This window comes from Amblyomma mixtum, chromosome 3, assembly GCF_055824585.1.
Source record: "Amblyomma mixtum isolate Tamu chromosome 3, ASM5582458v1, whole genome shotgun sequence".
Taxonomy (NCBI): domain Eukaryota; kingdom Metazoa; phylum Arthropoda; class Arachnida; order Ixodida; family Ixodidae; genus Amblyomma; species Amblyomma mixtum.
The window spans coordinates 426096738-426116362 of NC_143014.1; the positions used below are offsets into that span (position 1 = coordinate 426096738).

General features: G+C 45.1%; 1 protein-coding gene across 1 annotated transcript in view; it reads left to right on the forward strand.

Annotated features, from left to right (window-relative positions):
* Positions 1–19402, forward strand: part of LOC149357973 (palmitoyltransferase ZDHHC2-like) — a 34095-nt gene extending 14693 nt beyond the window's left edge. The window contains exons 2-3 of the mRNA XM_089576692.1: positions 6633–6872; positions 18853–19402. Coding sequence (XP_089432818.1) covers positions 6633–6872; positions 18853–19402 — 790 coding nt within the window. The remainder of the gene's footprint in view (positions 1–6632; positions 6873–18852) is intronic.
* The last annotated feature ends 223 nt before the right edge of the window (positions 19403–19625 follow it).

Below are 19625 nucleotides of genomic sequence, written 5' to 3' on the forward strand. Positions count from 1 at the left end.
TTGCACTCGCACCTTCCTGGGACGTCACCTCGCCAAGTTGGAAGCGTCGTCGACAGTAGACTCCTACTACTCTCTTGAGCACCGGCGTGGCCTCAATGTCGGCCTTGGCCTGTTACTTATTACGTCAGAGAGATGTGATTTAAGAGGCTTCCGGAAGGAAGTAGGCATGACTTCATCGCTTCGTTTCCTTTCACACCCTATGTTTCGTTCTCCAGAAGAAAGTGCTGCTAGGCTGAGACCTTCACGGCGGTGCAGTGAACCAGCTGCGTTTTAAAACTCGCGATGTCCATGTATGCTGTGGGAGTTTCAGGGCTCTTTTCGTAGAAAGTAAATGGAATACGCGCAAATGACGCGCAGCAAACTAATTCACAACAGGAAAGGGAGGCCCGCCGCAGTGCAGTTTCAAGATTCTGTGTGCTCTGCTCTTATGAACAAATGGGGCTTCGCGCTTTAATCCTGCTGGTCTTTTTTTAACTTACATATATGAAAGGAGGACTTGGTGCCTAATTGTGATGCCGGCTACTCTCTTTTATCTAATGAAAGAAAAACACGAACTCGCGACGTAGCGCTCAACAAAGCACAGCTACAGTACCATCTGTGAAATCCTAAAAACAGCAAAGGCGCACAAAAGCAAAACACCCCTATTGAGCACGTCTCAAACCATCGCCGGCTGCCCTGAATCCAAGAAATCTGTCTTCTTTATAATGATGTATTGCTCATGATGTGTATTATATCTTTACGAAAAAAGATATAACTTTCTTGGATTCTGGGCAGCGCGCGATAGTGTCAAACGTGGTCACTAGTGGTTTTGTATGCTTTGTTGTTTTTACATTTTGGCACATCAGGGTGTTGACAAGATAATCGTTGGGATGTTCTGTCCTCGTACCCTGCTTATTTATATTTAAAGTTGTAAGTGCCAAATAAAATCGTTCAGTGGAAGTTTTGCCCTCGTGTTGTGTCCCTCCTTTCTTATGTGCTATGGAACCCCATGTCGATTACCCACTAGCCCGAACCCTAACGCTTCTAACTCATGCGGCTTCTCACTTAAAACAACTACCATACGTAACCCTTGTGAGGCCCAAACTGGAGTACGCATGCCCATTATGAGATCCGCATAACCATAACCTAACAGCCACCATTGAATCGATTTAAAACCCTGCTGCCCAATTTATCTTTTGTGCTTACCCCCGCGATACAAGCGTCACTAACCTACAAGTTAAAGCCGGTCTTGCAAGCCTACAATCGTGCTGAAAAATATTTAGACTCTGCTTGTTTCACAAATTCTATCTCATCACCTACCACTACAGTCGTATGCCAGCTGATCGGATCTCCAGCCGGATCAACCACATCACGGCCCAAAACCACATGCCCGAACAACGACTTATCTCAACTCCTTTTTTGTTAAGTCTGCCATCGACTGCAATGATCTTCCTGCAGACGTGATCCTTCGCTCTAGCCCCAGCCACTTGAAAGCTGACATCGAAATACTTTTCGGTTAATTCATCTTTAGCCCACCCCTCATGTAAACCACCGCCCCCATGGGGCCTTTGTGGTATTGGAAAAAAATCAAAAATAAATAAATCTACTCACTCTCGGACGAGGTACTGCTAGTATTAAAAAAAAGGCACTTAGTTAGATTTGCAGCTTAAGCTCAGACACGATGTGGACTAGTTTGTTTCAACAGCTCTATTTAGCTGACAGGGCTTGATTAAGACGAATGACATGATCGGTACAATTTAGTCAGTGGTCCTTAAAAAAATAGCACTGGTTTTCCCCTGGTTATTCTGGAGGACTGCGAAAGCAACGAGGAGAGAGAGAGAGAGAGGCGATGCAGAGTGCGCGGCTGCGGCGGCTATGCGCCGCTACTGCGCATGCGCAACTGTCGAGAGCGGCGGCGTCGCCTCTGAGTCCCCCGCGCAGCGACGGCGGCGGCACGCCAGCTGTGCGACGTGTGACGGGACTGCTCCTCGCGCATGCGCGGTATTGCCTTTCGTCAGCTCCGCAAAATAGCTCGGCGACTCGCGTAGTGTTGCTTTCGCAACAACATTACAGCAATCCTGATTGCGCAGTAAAGTCTTTCCAGGGTCAAAAAAGTGTATAGCCGGAACATTTAAGAAATGAGGTCTGTTCTCACGCGTACGATATCGTTTTGGCAATAACGTTGCGGTGAGTCAGCTGTACGCATTTCGGCAGACCTGACGATCCACTTGAGCGGATTATTAACCGCTCAGTGTCTCCACTGAGGTTGACAGGAGGTTCAGTTTCTTAGCTTCAGTTCAGAAAGGCTGCGTGTCCCGTTACAACCTCCGGTGGTAAAAATGACATCCTGAAAATGTTGGCAGATGTTGATAAATTTTATTGTCACTGAAATAAATAGACGCCATACAGTGCTCTATGTATTTGTTTAAAAGCATTTTATTTAATTATTTAGTGAATTCTACTCCAGACAGCTGCAAAACACTGGCAAAAGAAGTTGTTACATGAAAGTCATGTTGTCACTTCATAACAGTGCCATTAACGAATTTAACAAAAGATGTCGCAAAAAATTTGTTCGCTGAACAAAGGCTGGAAACAATTATTCTCTAAGCGTGCCGGTTACAGGCGCAATGCTGAAGTGCACACATATTGGTAGCTTTTTAAGCCTGTTTTATGCACGTAGAGCCAACATAACAACATCAGTTATGTAACATAACGTCCTAGGAAGGGAGGCTACAGTCAGAGCAACATTTACAGGTGGCGGCTTCAACACATTTGAGAGTAATAACGTTTGTTTGTTTTTAGATAAGATAAACCGGAGACCTGCTTTAAACAGTGTGCTTTTAACGCTTTTGCATGATAAGGATACTTCACACAGCGGCGTATCAGAGAACCGCCATGATTTAAAAAGGATCAAGCCGAACGCTTGAAAGAAGCATTCAGAATTGGATTTAATCCGCGCTTCACCTAAGTGCCACATCCAAATGGCATGAGGAAGTGTTTCTGCTTGTACACGAATTTTTTAATAAATTTTAAATAACGCAATTTTTGCATTTGGCGCAGTCAATTACTAAAATGGAGCCGGTTGTCGCATTTTGAGCATTATCGAGCTCGCGCAGCCGATCGTTGGTGAATCTACCAGCCTGCCCTACGTAGGACTTGCCGCAAAAAATCGGAATTTCTTAGACAGCGCCTTTGCTGCATTACATGAATAGACACTTGTTTTTTCCCGCATTGAACACAATGACTGTTATCATTGTTCGCCTTCTTGCAATTTAAGGGCAGCAAGTTCCTTTGGAACCGAAAGTATAACGCATACTGCAACCTCTGCTCCTTTCCTTTTCAGCCCATGTGACAGAGCAAGCACATAGGCGACGACGAGTGTACGTGAGCGCTCAATGCCCTGATGTTTTTTTCCCGGTGATTCCTTTTATTTCTCGCAATAAGTTTTCGGTTAATCTCCGTAGCAGGCCTTCCGGGAGCTTAGCAGAAAAAATTGTGCGGATAATTCACGGAATCACCGGGGAAACACAACAGGACATTGACTGCTCACGCACAGTCATCGTCCCCTAGGGGCATGCGGGCTCACAGGCTGAAAAAGATAGCAGCAAAGGTTAGAATACGCGTTATATTTTTGCCTCGAAAAATATTTGCTGCCCTGTGCAAGAGGGGGAAAAATAATGACAGTGAACGTGTTGAATGTGGGGGAAAAAAGGATATCAGTAACCATCCATTGACTGCAAGAAAAGCGTTAAGTCTATGAAATTTCGTTTTCTGTGGAAGGTCATACGTAGGGCATTAACGATAGGCTGCGCAAGCACGCATTACTCAGAATGCGATAACCGGCTCCAACTCAGTAATTCACCCCGCCAACTGCAAAGATTGCTTCCCTCCTTGATCAAACCCGCGTAATTAGGGGTTATCTTAGCCAGAATCTCCGAGAAATCTTGGAAGCTTTTGTCACCATGAAGAAAGACCAGAGCTGTGTCTGCGCACCATCCACCACGTTGCTTCCTAAAGCGAATAGCATTTCTTGATGATTATAGTCGTCACTCGCGCTAAGCAAATAGTTAACCGTTATATACTCTTGTGTCGTTGCTGTTACTTGTTTGCTCTTGTCTGGTCGTTGTCACTTGTTTACATATGTTTATCCTTTTCTGGGTGTGGCACTCGCACAGTCATTTTCTTTCATCTCATCAGAGCGTTTCACGTGCGTATCATTTGGCCATTCAGTGCTGTGCGCCTTGAATCTGTAATAAGGGAGTAATTACTCATTTGCATCCACCCAAGCGCATCCATACGGCTTCCCTCCTCAAGCATCCTTCCGGCTCCTTCTCAAGAGAGGGGGAGAAAGAAGAGAAGATAAGAGAAGAGAAACACATGCCCGAAAATATCCCAAATGGTCTTCTCGCTGAACACTTACAGCCTTATCCTCATCATGCTGTTCTTTCCACTGATGCTTCCGGGAGCTGTGAGAAGGCAGCGATTGGGATATATTTACAGGATCTGGCTTTCAGCTATTCCGTTCGTATCCCGGATTACACTCCTGTATTCTTTGCAGAGTTTTTGGCTCTTGGTTCGGCTGTTCTTAAAATTCCGACGCATGTAGCACGGGTACTTATCCTTGCAGACTCCCTTTCAGTTTTCGTCTCTCTCCAAACTTCCGGCACCTCTGTATTGATGCGTACCCTTAAGTTTCTTGTTCCGCGCACAGTGAAAGAGGTCCGATTTGTCTGGGTACCTGGTCATTCGGGTATCTATTTCAACGAGGTGGCTGATTTATTGGCAAGGTCAGCTCTCACTGCCCCTGTAATATATCCCGTACCTCACCTCATTCTGCATATTCTACAATAATTCATACATATTTTCTAATTTCAAACATTCTACTATTCTACTTAGTTTTTTTTTCCCCGCACATATACCTCCTTGGCATTAACCACCGTACCTTGGCCAATCCCCCCGCGTGGGTATGTTCCATTCACATGTGGAGAAGAAGAAGAAGAGAAGCGCAGGGAAGAAGTTGCGTCCATGTTGCCTTTTGATAGACGACCGACGGCTCCTAAGAGCGACGGCGCTTCTGCTTGCGCAGAAACCGGTCGGACACTCGCTCAGAGGTTCTCCTGGGTTACCGTGGTGCTAGTGCTCGGACTTTTTATATGGGCCTACTACGCTTACGTGCTGTTCTTCTGTCGCTTCCTGATGGACCGCAACAGCTTCGCCATAGTGTCAGTCTTTGGGACTGGCTTTCACCTTCTGTTCTTCTTTTCTCTTTGGTACGTACCGCGCTTGATCGGCTGCGGCCCGCGGGCTGGCGCTAATATGTCCTGGCCGTCGTGGAGTGCACAAGTCACGTGGGCAAGCATCGCTTCCAAGAAGCAAGCTTCCTGGAAGCGATGCGAAGGCCGTAAGGTGGAATTCGTGAGTCCTGTAGCACAGTAGTACGCACCATGCTCCACCGCTGTTTCCCGGCGCTACGGGTCAGATGTATCTGCATCAGGGCAGGTGTACAGGCTCCATTTCCGTTATAAGCAGCGCCACACGATAATCTATTCCGCATGACGCTATGACAGATCACAAAATTCTGTGCCGTGCTTGCCTGGCCCAAGTAACGTTTGTCACGCATGTTCGGTGCCGCAGTCCAGACAAACCGCAGTGCAGATCAACTACACTCCAGTATTTTTCTGCATTTACGTCGAAGCTCCAGCTGCGCAGGTTGAACTGAATGATGCCGGGGATTCTAGATTTTGTTGCGTTTGAAGTAGCCTTCGAATCGCACGTCGGATCTTCAGTCTGGTTCTGGTTTTGCTAAACATCTCCATCACGTATGCACAAGTGTCTTAAGTTTAACCCTTTGAGGGTCGAATTATTTTGAAGAAAACTTTCCCAGGTGGTCAAATTACTTTATTGCGGATCTTGAATCTACAAAATGTATATAATCGAGAATAAATAGTAAAAAAAAAATTAGGAACAGTACTTTGGTGACAGCATCACTCACAACTGGAAAATTTTCAATAGAACAGAATAGCAACGGTGATAAGGAAGCTAAGAGCAGCACCAATAAAGATAGAAATCAACTTTCGCCGCCTCTGCAAAACAGTGCCCACAAAGAGAAAACACGTTTCGCGCGACTCCGTTGCGATCCCGCGGCGGAATCGAAACTGCGTAGGCGCGTTGCCACAGAGGGCGAGAACCTCCCTAGCAACGGTGATAAGCAAGCTAAGAGCAGTGCCAATAAAGATAGAAATCAACTTCGGCAGCCCCTGCAAGATAGTGCTGAGAAAAAGAAAACTCAAATTTCGCGACTCCGTTGCGATCACGCAGCGAAACCAAAACTACAAAAGGGGTGTTGCCGCAGTCTGTGCCGCCGCGCTAAAGCTAGACATAAGTTCTGCTTTTCTCCGTAAGAAGGCAGCACAAAATTCAAACACTTCTTGTAAGTCCTAAGAGGTGGCTGCACCCCCCAGTGAGCACGCATTGTTCTTTTGGCGCAAAATTTCAAACGGAAGATCGAAACCGTACCCGTACGGCAAAGACCTTGCGGGACAGAAAACCGCCGCCGTACATATACGGCAAAAACCTTCAAAGGGTTAATGGACGATAAATAAGTGAAAACACGTAAGTCTAATTTTATGTCCGGTGGCGCCAACACACCGCAGGTCGTACGTGCAGACCACCGTGACAACCGCGCCCGCCATCCCGCGGGTATACTCGCTGAGCGTGGAAGAGCAGATAGCACTGGCGTGCTCTCATGATGACTACAAGCGGCGCGCCATGCTTGATGATCTCGCCACCCAGCGGGGAGTACTCACTGTTGGCCTGGACGGCTGTGTTCGCTACTGCGAGAAGTGCCAACTCATCAAGCCAGACCGGTGCCACCACTGCTCAACCTGTCACCGGTGGGTGCGCGCACGTGCACGTGAAGACCAGCTCAAAGGCCCCAGAAAAGATTAAGGTCGTATAGTGTGCCGAAATATTGCCGGCCAAAAATGCACAGTACAGTATGTCGGTAGAGCGACTGACCCGGATGCTCAGAGGCCCCGGGTTCGATCCCCTAAACCTGGGCTAATTTTTGTTCAGCTATGAACTTTTGGAGAAAGCTGCGTGCCTTTCTTTTGTAGCCGTGGTGTTGCGCATGCTATTAATTGCATCTTTAATTTCGAATATATACACAAAAAAGAACGGTTTATTAAGGAAGTTATAAGACTGAAGTGCTCCTGGAAATTCACTGTCTGGTTTTATACTCGAGGAGTAGTAACAGAGGGCGCGAGAATGTGTTAATGAGCCTCTAATACAAATTCCGTGATCGAGGCACCGGCTCTAGTCCGAAAAGAATTAATGATTTCTTCAGAGTTTCGGGGCATAACTGAAATATTGAATACCGTATTTAGCAGCATTTTGCAAGCACTATGATATACCTCTCTTCCTTCTCTTTTTTTTTATTGTACAATCTGCCTTCGCAAGTAGTTGCGACGTTCGGAAGCTAAAGAAATATCCTTAGACCTGATGTTGAAAACAGCGGCGTCCCTTCTAGCAGGAAAATTGCAAGAATGAGCCGGCGCTTTGCTCTAAACAAGAGAGTTAAGCTGACCGAAAACCGCGAACCTTCAGGTTCGGGAATTAAGGCCTCACATAGCACTCTATTTCCTTCTATAGTCACCTGTAAGCTCGACATTCTAATCTCCACGAGAGGATGAGTGGAGCTGGATTGTTGCTTAACAACGATGCATTAAATAATTAAATCTACTCAATAGGCTTTGAAACTAAGACAAGAAAAATTTAATAAGAAGGTATTAGTTAATTGGAATACTTTGGCGTGCAAGCTCGTGCTTCGACATAAATATCGTCGAAAGTTTCTTGGACGCTTTCGTCACTGAAGCAGACACGCAAAGCCCGCCGTATAATGTCGTAAACAATACCGTCTGTTTTCATTTACATATTCGTCCTCCATTCAGCGAAGAGACACTCATTTCAGAAATTGCAGTAGTAGCATTGGCTCGGCACGCCTGCACGGTGGCGGCGGACATTAGAGAACTGCTATGGCGCGTTAACTAAAAAGCTGGTCACCTAATACATAACGGGCAACGTTTCACAGTTATGCGCCTCGTTTTAATTCCAGAGGTTCATAGACAACCGTTAGTGGTAGCTATTCCAGATTTTTCTTCAGGGAACGCATTTCTCGCCCGTACTGCAGCGGGAGGAATTATGCCTTTCGAAATGTGGCGCATCGAAGCTTTGAAATTGAGCAGCGCATCCGGCCGCCGCTGCAGCAAGCGCAAGTCACCCTGTGGCGCGCTTGTCACAACTTCGCCAAGCGCTGCCTGCCCACTTGCTGGTCCCGGGCGCTAAAAAAAAAAAAATATTGTGAAAACCTCGCTGCCACGTGACGTGCGTTTGTGGCTGTGGCGGTGCGCTCTGCTCAGCTTCAAGGTTTCAACTTGGCACGTACGGAGAGAGAGAATATCATGCGTTGCTACTCGGAGGAGAATCGCGAAAACCTAAAAAAATGGCGACCTATCATTTTAATTGGAACCGCTCAGTAGCGACATTAGCTACATAGCAATTAGATTTCAGTCAAATCGCTGGAAAATCGGTCGTGTTTAGTGTGTTTTTATGAAATCCTTTTGATTGCAGAAATACTTAACAGATTACAGCAAAATGAAGGCAGTTGAACAGAATTTTAATAATACAAGCTTCGTTCAGGTGTTTCATGTCTCATTATAAACTTACGCTTTCGAAATCAATTTTATAGATAAAAATTGACGAGAGCTTGCAAAGATATGCTTGTATCTAAGGAGGAAAAAAATTAAGACAGTAGGAATGAGCACAATGTCTATCAATTAAGTAGCAAAGAGTTCTGAAAAAGAAAGCCCAGTTCAAGCTCCTACAGTGATAGATAACAATCACTTAAGTCCCTTTAGTTGGTCACGCCATTGGGCGAAGTAGTCGGGCGAACACGAAACAGTTCCCAGGTATGCATGCTCATATAATGCAAAAGCAAAACAATAAGCGGTGCGAAAAAAAGGTCCCGAAAAATTGGGGAAACGCACTGCAACGAACGCCGAAAAGAATACGCAGAAAATGGCCTCTCACATTCTCGAGGACAAAATTTTTTCAGACAGAAATTTGAAATTGAAAATTTTGAGTTGCAAGTTATGTCAAAATTGCCCTTGGTTCATCTGTTAACCGGAAGGGGAAGGTTATACCATAAAGATTAATTAATAAATTAGACTATTCGTGTGGGGTAAGACCAAATTTCTCTGTCTTGTGTAATGAGAGCTCTTGTGTTCTTTAGGTTGAGCAATTAAAATGAAGGGATTATCGGGGTGTTTGAAATGAAATTTATAATATAATAGAAGTCTGTAAAAACACAACGCGAATATTTTAATGCGCCGCATTGTTTTTCTTCTGAATCGAATGCAACTTACGAAGATTTGTTATACCTCGTATGCCCCAAATTACACTACCTTATTGAGTACGTGGAAGCTCGAACGAATTACAAAACATAATATTACTCCTACTAAAAGAATGCTTGAGTGAAAGAGCTTGAGTGAACTTTCATGAAATATATTAAGGCGGAAGCCTTTAATGTCTCATCGTTGTAAGCAGCAGTTGTCGACAGAAATGTCACGCTTTTCAATTGGTCGAAACGGTCGTGACATCATAGTGCGCGAATTTCAAACGTGCCAATTGTACTTTGGCTAGTAACCATGCAACCAATTGAAGGGATCGTATAGTGATGCTCCAAGTAAGTGGGACTGAGCTTAGTTAATTGCTTAATTGCCCAATTAACTTTCCTAATCATGCCATATAAATAAATAAAACCGAGTAGGAAATTGGTCGAGCTCGGGAATCGAACCCCGGTCTTCGGCGTGCGAGACGAGCATGCTATCCACTCCGCCATGCCAGCTCAAAAATTTGGAATGAACAAAGGCGCGTCTAGTGAATACGGTGTCTTCGCTCACTCCCAGCCTCCTCCCTACCTTTCCGGTGAGGCTTAGGTGTCCACCGAGATATGAGGGACAGATACATTTCCTTTCCTCAAAAACGAATTTACCGACGAGTGAGGCGTATAACCGAATGGGCGATGGCGTTCTATGGACTCCCTGGCAGCGTTGCAAGACGCTGTCGCGTTCCACACTTAGAGGCGAAGCTTAACATCTTAACCACACATCAGTGACCACACTTTGGGTCAAAAAAGTGCCCCCTTTAATTTTTGACGGCTTTCCACCGAGATATGTGAGACAGTTACTGCGTAATTTCCTTTCCTCAAATACAGTTTTCATTTTCTTGATTACGGGCCCTCTTTGTATTCTTTCACTCCCACTTCCTCCCTTCCTCTGCGGTGCGGTTCAGGTGTCGATCGAGATGACAGAGAATTACTGCGCCATTTCCTTTCCTCAAAAAGAGTTGCGTTCAAGGGGCAAGGCATCGCGCCGAACGGGTGGTGGTGTTCCGTGGACTCCCTGGCAGCGCTACAACACGCTGTTGCGTCCCACTCCTCAAGGCGAAGCTTAAGCGTCATTAACTACCAGTTAATTAGTATTCAGGTATTAATCAGTAATTAACCATAATTTGAGATTTGTCATCACTTAGTAATTAGTACTCAATTATATGTGACGCCACCAGTGCCACAGAGGCAGTCAAAGTGGTCCAGAAAACGCTTTCGCCTCTACGCACTTTAGACAGTCGAAGTGCCCCCTGAATTTCTAGCCAATTAGGGCGACCACTCGCGAAGTTTTTTTAGATAAGTAGTGAAAGTTAAACTGCTAGAAAAAGTAGAAATCATGAACGTGTCATGCATGTGTCCAACAGCCCGGGATTTTATTTTCCAAAGAACGGTAATTGCGCTCGATGGACTGACCTGGAGTGGATTGCGTCGTCAGAAGCGTCATTTTTAAATACACGTCAGTACTGCCGCATACATCACAGTTTTTATTTTCTTCAGTCCAGAATCATTATAACGTCTCTTAAAAGAGGCGGACAGAACGCGATAAGTAATTAGATGTTAGTAAGGAACATGCTTGTATTGTATCATGAGTTGCACGTACATTTCAAATAAAAATACAACACTGGCTCTGGTTAGTAACGGAACTAGTCATCAGTAAAGTCACATGAAGGTATCCAATGAAGTTTCAAGATGAAATTTATATCACTTCTTTCATTCTGACATGCGTTGCTTTATTCTGACAAACGTTGACAATCCATTGAGCTTGTTGTCATAGCCTCTCAGCTGGTGTTCCTTTGCTTCTTTATGGGCGGCACTGCGGTGAACACAGAGTTGTTACATCTATTCGCCAGTCTGAATTTGTGCACCTCTACTCCGTACGCTTGCTTCCCTGCCTGCGCCACCGCTACATGAAAATATCATTCAAGATCTCGTCGTGACAGCGACAGTGATGATCCATACTCCCTATACTTTCTAAAAAGGTATCATACTTTGAACCTGCCTTGCAGCAGTGATGACGTAAAGGAAAGCCAATCAGAGTCTGGTTTTGTCTTTAAAAGAGTGCAAAAGAACACAGGAAGTAGACTTGAAACGAATGTGTCGAAAACGTCATATTGCCAACTACATAGGGAAAGCGACTACACTAAAGCAGTTCTGCACCTAGAGCGCAGCTGTGTTTTTGAAAGTAAGCGTGGTTTTTTTACATTTGCTGTATGTTATTAATCAAACAATGACAGAAATGGGTTCATTCGACAGTGTGATCACCTAGAAATAAAAAAAATGAAAAATGAATGCTTGCATCAGCGCAGATTAGACTTTAGTAGCAGAAAAACTGCCCTGGGACATGCTTGTCTCTATGTACCGTAGGGAAAGTTCTATTCTGCCTTGAATTCCTGGACGTCAGAAAAGCTGGCGCCATTTTAAGATTACTAAAGTGACACAAGAAAAATTAATGCTATTTTTTTTTCGCCTAGCGAGTGTCTGTGAGCTGTCCTCATCTCTTTTTCTAACAGCTGTTTTCTGCCTCGCAATTCGATGGCAGGAAAACTTCGAAACTTTTTGGTGTCGGAGGAAAGCAGACTATAGCCTTGTTCGCCGACGACAGCGATCATAACAGCGCTTTAGAAATTTACGGTTTAGATTTGAACTTCAGAGAGCAAGATGTGGATAACGTTGGGGCAACGATTAACACTGAGCACCTAGAAAAGTTGCTGCCTTATCCCCAGAGTAAACACATCGGGTAAACTTAGTCGACAGCGCTCAGCTCAACTGAGACTAGCAGGTCAACCAAATGTTTAGGGGAGTCCCCAAAGGTGGAGTAGAGTTGTTAGAAGGGAGTAATTACTCATTACCGTCTACCCGAGCGCAGCCATACGGCTACAAAGGAAAGCTGTACAGCTTTCTCAGAAACTTCGTAGTTATAGAAAAATTCGTCCTGGTCCGGGGTTCGAACCCGGGACCACCGCTTCACCGGAGCTGTCGCTCTAGCAATTGAGCTAACCGGGACGGCAAGCTACGACTGCTCCGGGGAAGCGGTGGTCCCGGGATCGAACCCCGGTCCAGGACGAATTTTTCTTTAACTACGAAGTTTCTGAGAAAGCTGTATAGATTTCCTTTTTATCCGTATGGCTGCGCTCGGGTGGACGTCAAAGAGTAATTACTCCCTTCTAGACTAGCAGGTTGAAAGCTACAAAAAAAAATTCATGGAAAAATCTCAGAGAGCAAGAAAATATACAAACGACATCGTAGGGAAGTAAGGGTCAGTGCAGCGCCTACCAGGAGAAGATAACTGTAGGAATGTCGCCGAATTTGCGATTTTTTTCACCAGTGATGAAACTCTAAGCGCTCGTTTCTGATGTACTCGTGAAATCAAGTTGTCGGTACACACAACAAAATGAAACGGTTTTTACAACACTGAACGGAGAAATTTGGGAGTTTTTAGGAGAAAATTTCGTCATTTTCCACTTCTGGACATGGGAAAGAACAACGCCCAGAGTTTCTACAACAAGCTGCAAGCTGAAAATGTTAATTTGTCTGCTTTCACCTCGATAGAAATTCCAAAGGCTAGGATGCGTTTGGTTATCGGCAGTTTTCTTAGCCGGCAACGAGGTGTGACAAGTCTTGAGCGCACACAGCGACGCCTCGCGACGTTGACGTAGCCCGTAGCCCCGGCATCAAATGAACGAAGGTGATTCTCGCAAGCGCTGCGCGAATTCTGCGAAGTGGGCGGTTGGAAACCACACGTTAAATTATTTCACAGTTCGTAATGTGCACTTGGAATTTGCGGCGACAAGCATCTGTTTGAACACGAAAAGTAAGGGCTACGGCTGGAGTGGGTTCCATTGAGGTACAGTCGCGCGTGAAAAAGGTTAGCACAATGACGCCACCCGAGCGGTGAAAATTGCGCCACGCGGCTGGCGCGGCGCCATAATTTGCGAGCACACCTGGCTGTCTTATTATCGGCGTGTTCGTAATCGCAGCGCCGAGCGTTGCTATCTGCCTCACCGGTGGCACGTCACATGAGCTAGACTTTCTTTTTTTGCTTGCGAATGTAGATTGGGACACACAGGCGTATGTCCAACTGATATCCTTTTCCATTTAAACCAATTAACTTATTCACTCTTTTTTTTGCGTTTGTGGTGGCTATATGAAACGAAAAATGGCGCATTGTTGACTTTCTAATTGCTCGTTTTGCTTCTGCACGGGGGGGGGGGGGGGGAATAAGTGTAGGCGTCTTTCCATTAAAACTCTTTCAATTTCCTCAGCAAATGGCTCCGTGCTTTAGTTCTGGCGTTGAATCATCCATCCGTGCTCTCAACAGGCACTCTGTTTTTTCGTGTGCGCGTGCGAGTTTAGTCAACGCTGGTGCGAGTTTGTGGACTGCTGGATCTACTCGTGGGAAAAATGTATTATTAAAGGAATGGAGATACCAAATTTTGGTGGCAAGTTTTCCTCTTTGCAGCCATGCGTAAGACATTACTATACTTGGATCACCACGTGGTCTTCACCTAATACCGGTAAATAATTTAGACTCGAACTGCTTTTTTACCTGTTCCGGCTTCGGTTTCAACCGCCGAGCGATGGCTATGACGTGAAATGTCAGTGTAGGTCACGTGAGGCATGAATAAATGTTCATCGTAACCTGTGCTTCTTTACTCGTCGTGATACTGGCTATTAAGGCAGGCCGGGTTTAGTGTTTAGGGTTAAGCAGGCCGGGTTTAGAGTGAATTAAAACAAAGAAGCAGCGATTATAGTGCAGTTTCTTCGAGCCTCACGTGTCCTATCACTGACCTTTGACGTCACAGCGATCACTCGGCTGTTGAAAGCCATTTTGATTCTCAATTATTTGATTCTCAATTATTTAGCGGTCGTGGGGAAGCACCACGTGGTGACCCATTTATACTAAAATCTTATGCTTCACTACGATGAAGAAAATACGGAACCGAGCGTTTGGTGCCTCTACTCCTTTTAAAAGAGTAGCCTCTGCAGAAGATGTAGGAGCAAAACGCGTTGTTAAGCATTGGGACATCCTGACAATGAATTTTGCTGGTCCTTACGAGACGTGTATAATACGCGAAGAGGACTGAATAAAACCTCAAAAGCAAGCAAGCTCAAGGGGCCGCTGGAGATTTTTCATTGACCTCCCAACAGTACCGCATTTCTTGCCTCTTTCTTGCGTTATTTCTCATTGACGGCGGAATTTTTGGGGAGCTAAAAGAATGCACGTGTGCTCCTTCGACAGAAAGAACAAAGTCTAATCATCCTGTCGTGGTATTTTCAAAGTGGAAGGTGTGGTTGAGGCTTCCGAAACAGCACCAGAATGTTGTATGAGCTAAATGTCACCCCGCAATTGGATTAGAGTGGTAGTCTTGCTTTCAAGGGAGTTGCCTATACGGTGACCTGGTTAATTTGGCAAAAAATATAAACGCGCTCGGCAACTTCCTCATCCACTGTCACGGGCGACGGCTATAAAAGTAAAACTGCGAGTCCCTACCACTGTTACATACCTATGTGATCGCATATTCTAGGGAAATCTTGTGATATTAGGGTGCCTGAATGAGATGCTTTGAAATTCACCAAGTAAAGGAATTCAGGCCTTTCCCGAGAGGCTTGCATATTAACAGAGATATGCTAACACTGTGACTGTGCTACAAAGCTGCCCTTGTCTAAAGACACGCAAATAAACGCGCGTGGCATCCCGCACATCTGTTAACACATCTCTCCGCAATTGACATTGACCGCCTTCACACTGTGTCCGCTATGGCAAGCGGTCCTTGTTTTCTGTGCCGTATCCCATCCTCCACTCTGAGTCACATTTAACTCAGAACGATGCCGTCATCATTAGGCAGAATATCGCCTGGCATTGTCGCCCATCTGGTAACAAAGATTGCTTGAAAAACAGCGCCAGTTTGGACTAGGACTGAAGAAAGACACGTAGATGGGCGCTGTCTTGCAACTTAAATTTTTATTGCCTGGACCGTGAAAATAAATAGGTGGCCACTAAACAACGACAGAAACAACATACACATTCAATCAACAAACTGAAGAAACCAATCGCTGTGTCACTTGCATGTGGTTAAAAGGTTGAATCATTTATACGAAATTGCCAAAAAGGGTCTGCTGACACAAGTTTCTGCTGACCGGACGATTTGTTCGGCTTCAGTGATTTCACTCGTTGGCTGATTTTTGTGCTTACTGATCACCTTGGCTTTTCTAAAATCAGGCTGGAAGTTTCCGCACTCGGAATCTCGGCAGTGAATGCCTAGAAGCCCTTTCACGGTGTTATGCGCGCTGTTGTTGCATTATATGAGGCGTTCGTTTAATCATCTGCCCGCCTGGCCAACATATTGCTTGCCGCAAGATAGTGGGATGACATAGACAACACCTTATCGGCAAGCCACGAAACGGTTCTCGGGATTGGTAGTACATTCTTGAGCGACATATTGTGAGTGAATTTTTTTACATATTTTATCTAGGTTATCGGGAGCCGAGAAGACAACCCTAACTTCTGCACGCTTACTATCTTTTCCTGCCTGTGTCTCAATGTAGGGAACCACTGCGGTGTTTTCTCTTTTCATGTTAATGGAATCAGCAGGCTTTTCTTTTTCTTTGAAAATTCGAAGAATGGATTCTGATATAGGTCTAATCAGTCGTTTGGGTAACCAGCCTTCAAGAGACGATGGGTTTGGTGGTTGAAACTGCCTTTTAATGAGTGGTTGCAAGATTTGCTTAGTGCTTTGGTGCAGCACGGCTTAGCTACGGAACGTTTTACCAGTTTGGAATCCCTCGAAGAAAAAGGAAGCAATGGATGGTTCTCACGCGATTCGTACGACCAGCATGTATGGTTCTTCTTAAAACTGAGTTTCAGGTCCAGAAATCTGATGGCCTGATTTTGAGGCAATTCACTAGTTAAAAAGAAAACAACTCTCAGCACAAATACCTTGGATTTGTGAGAAGACGGAATTGAAATCCCGGACATCAGTGTATAACATGACCAGAATATCGTCAACATATCGGAAGGATTCTATAACCTTGGAACCTCTCAGTTGTTCTTTGAGGAACCAATGCAAACGCATTGGCTTAGCAAGAAAATCTTGTCATTCCATGCGGTGAAAGTAGATTGCAGGTACAAATTAAGTAGCTCTAAACCCCCCCCGCCCCCCCGTACGGAGATGCCTGCCTCATTTTAGAACGCAACTATGTCGTGATTTTCTATACATTCCTCAATGCATGAAAAGAGTTAGTCATGCGGCAGTCAATAATAAAGACATTTTACATCAAAAGAGCTGGCTTAGAGACTTTTTTTCTTGTGCGTTTCCAAAAACCGGATTACATCCTGTGATTTTTTCACCTCATACGGGTCGGCTAAGGTCAGAGAGTTCAAAATCTTCTGAAGACATACTTAAACAGACTTTTGCCTTCTTCCGTTCTCAGAAACGATTGCACGAAACGGAAAATAATGGCAGAAATATGTTTCAGTATATATTAGGACAATTTTAAACTCTCTCACCTTAGCCGACCCGAATAAGGTGAAAAATTTAGAGGATGTAATCCAGTTTTCGCAAATGCACAAGTACAAACGTCTCTTAGCCTGCTATTTTGATGTAAAGGATCTTTATTATTCACTGCCGCATGACTAACTCTTTTCATGCATTGAGGAATGCACTGACAAGCACGGCATAGTTGCGTGGCAGGCATCTCCGTAAGAGGAGTTTTAGAGCTACTAAAACTAATTTAGAATCCACCTTCACCACCTGGAATGGCATGATTTTCTTGCAAAGCCAGGGCGTTTGCATTTGTTCCTTTATAGCACCCGTGCTCAGTGACGCATGCTTAGCAAAAAACGACCGAGTGCTCAAAGAACAATTTAGATGTCCCCAAGGTTCCAAAATGCTTCCGATATGTTGACGATATTCTGGTCATGTTATACTCTGATGTCCGGGATTTAAAATCTGCCTTCTCACAAATCCAAGGTATTTTTGTTCACAGCTGTTTTCCTCTTAACTAGTGAATTGCCTCAAAATCAGGCCATCAGATATCTATACCTGAAACTCAGGTCTATGAAGAAACACACATGCTGGTCGTACGAACCGCGTGAAAATAAACCATTGCTTCTTTTTTCTTCGTGTGATTCTAAACTGGGAAAACGTTCCGTAGCTCAGTATTGCTTCGCCAAAGCTCTAAGTAAATCTTGCATGCACTCATTAAAAGGCAGTTTAAACCACCAAACCCATCGTCTCTTGACGGCTGGTTACCCAAACAACTGCTTAAATCTGTATCAGAATCCAGTCTTCGAAGTTTGAACGAGAAAGAAAAATCGGCTGATTCGAGTAACAACAAAATAGAAAAGAACACAGTGATCCCCTGCATTCATCATTTGGCACAGAGGCTGGAAAAGGTGCTCAGCATGCAGAAGTTAGGATTGTCTTCTCTGCTGCCGATAGGCTGGGAAAGATATGTAAAAAAGTTATCTCTCAATACGTCGCTCAAGAATGTGCCACTAATCACGAGAACCGCTTCGCAGCTTGCCAATAAGGTGTTGTCTTTGTCATCCCACTATCCTGCGGCAAGCAATATGGTGGCAAGACGGGAAAATGGCTAAACGAACGCCTCTCGCAGCACAACAACAGCGTGAGCAACACCATGGAAGGGCATCTTGGCATTCTTTGCAGAGATTGTGAGAGCGGAAACTGCAGCCGGACTTCAGAAAACCCAAGGCTGTAAGTAAGCACAATAATCACCTAACGCGTGAAATCATTGAAGCCGAAGAAATTGCCCGGTCATCAGAAACTTGTATCAGCAGCTCTCTTTGCAATTTTATCTAAAGAATTCAACTTTTTAACCACATGCAGGTGGCACAGCGTTTGGCTTCTTGAGTTTCTTGATTCTATGCGTATGTTGTTTCTTTTCTTGTATGGTAGCAACCTATTTCTTTTCATGGCCCAAGCAATAAAAATTTCAGTTGCAAGTCAGCGCCTGTCTATGTGTCCTCCTTCAGTGCAGTCCTCGTTCAAGTTCGCGGTGTTCTTCAGGAAAATGTCATACCAACTCAACCTAGCATCTATTTTAAAGATCGCCAGAAGCTAGCAATAAAAGGGTCTTCTTTTGGTTTTGTGCATGTAATACGTATAGTGAGTTGCAAGCCACTTTAAAGATGCGCATGCAACAGCGAATGAACGCCAATTTTCTCACGCTTTTTTTTCCTCAGTGTTCAGTATCGTAGCACCTTCTGTGTCTAGCCTGGAGCTAAACAGATAACATATAAACTGAGTTCCTTCTGTGCAGCGAAATCTGCAAATGGGAGCAGAGGTGGAGCTGTGTTGGACGTCATTTTTTTGCGATTCGCTACACAGGGGTCGCGTCTTCAGAAAGCTTCTTGCGTGTGTTCATTGTCTGCCTTGTTTTTATACAAATTTTCATGCTTTTCGCAGGTGCGTTCTCAAAATGGACCACCACTGCCCATGGTTCAACAATTGCGTTCACTTTGCCAACTACAAGTTCTTCCTGCTGACCCTCACCTACCTGCTATTGCTGTCTGTCTTCAGCGTGGCCACAACAGGCACATACGTTGTCTTGTCGTGGCTAGGCGCCACTGACATGCCGTCCTCTGTGCACATAAAATTCCTGCTTTTTACTGGAGCACTCGTGGCCATCTGCGTGGGAGTCCTCCTGTACACACACCTCATCATGGTGCTCAGCAACCAAACCACGCTAGAGGACTTGTCGGGAGAAATCTTCCGGAACCCCGAGGACTCGTTCGACATCGGTCGCTACGAAAACTTTGTTGAAGTTTTTGGTCCGCGAGTGGGGCTGTGGATGCTGCCCCTCTTCACCAGTCTTGGCGACGGCGTGCGATATCCTTCGAGGCTACACCCTGTACCGGGTTCATTAGAGCGCTTGTCTACATTCGCGGCGCTTAGAACACCAGCCCCCAACGCATCATCTCTACCGAATCGCCCAGTGCTGGACCCGAACCCGTAGGCTCAATGATGTTTTAGCTCCATAGTCTGTGTATGGGAATCAGATAAATACTTTCAACAGATGACCAGAGGCCTTTACTGCGAAGAGTAGAAGATAGTAGTCTTCAAGAGCAGGAGATGAACCCATGGAAGATCAATCTGTGTATATATGCTTGGCGTGGAGACACGCGCAGTACACTGGCTACCGTTTTTATCTTCTGCCTAGTACCCCCGTTTCCAACAGA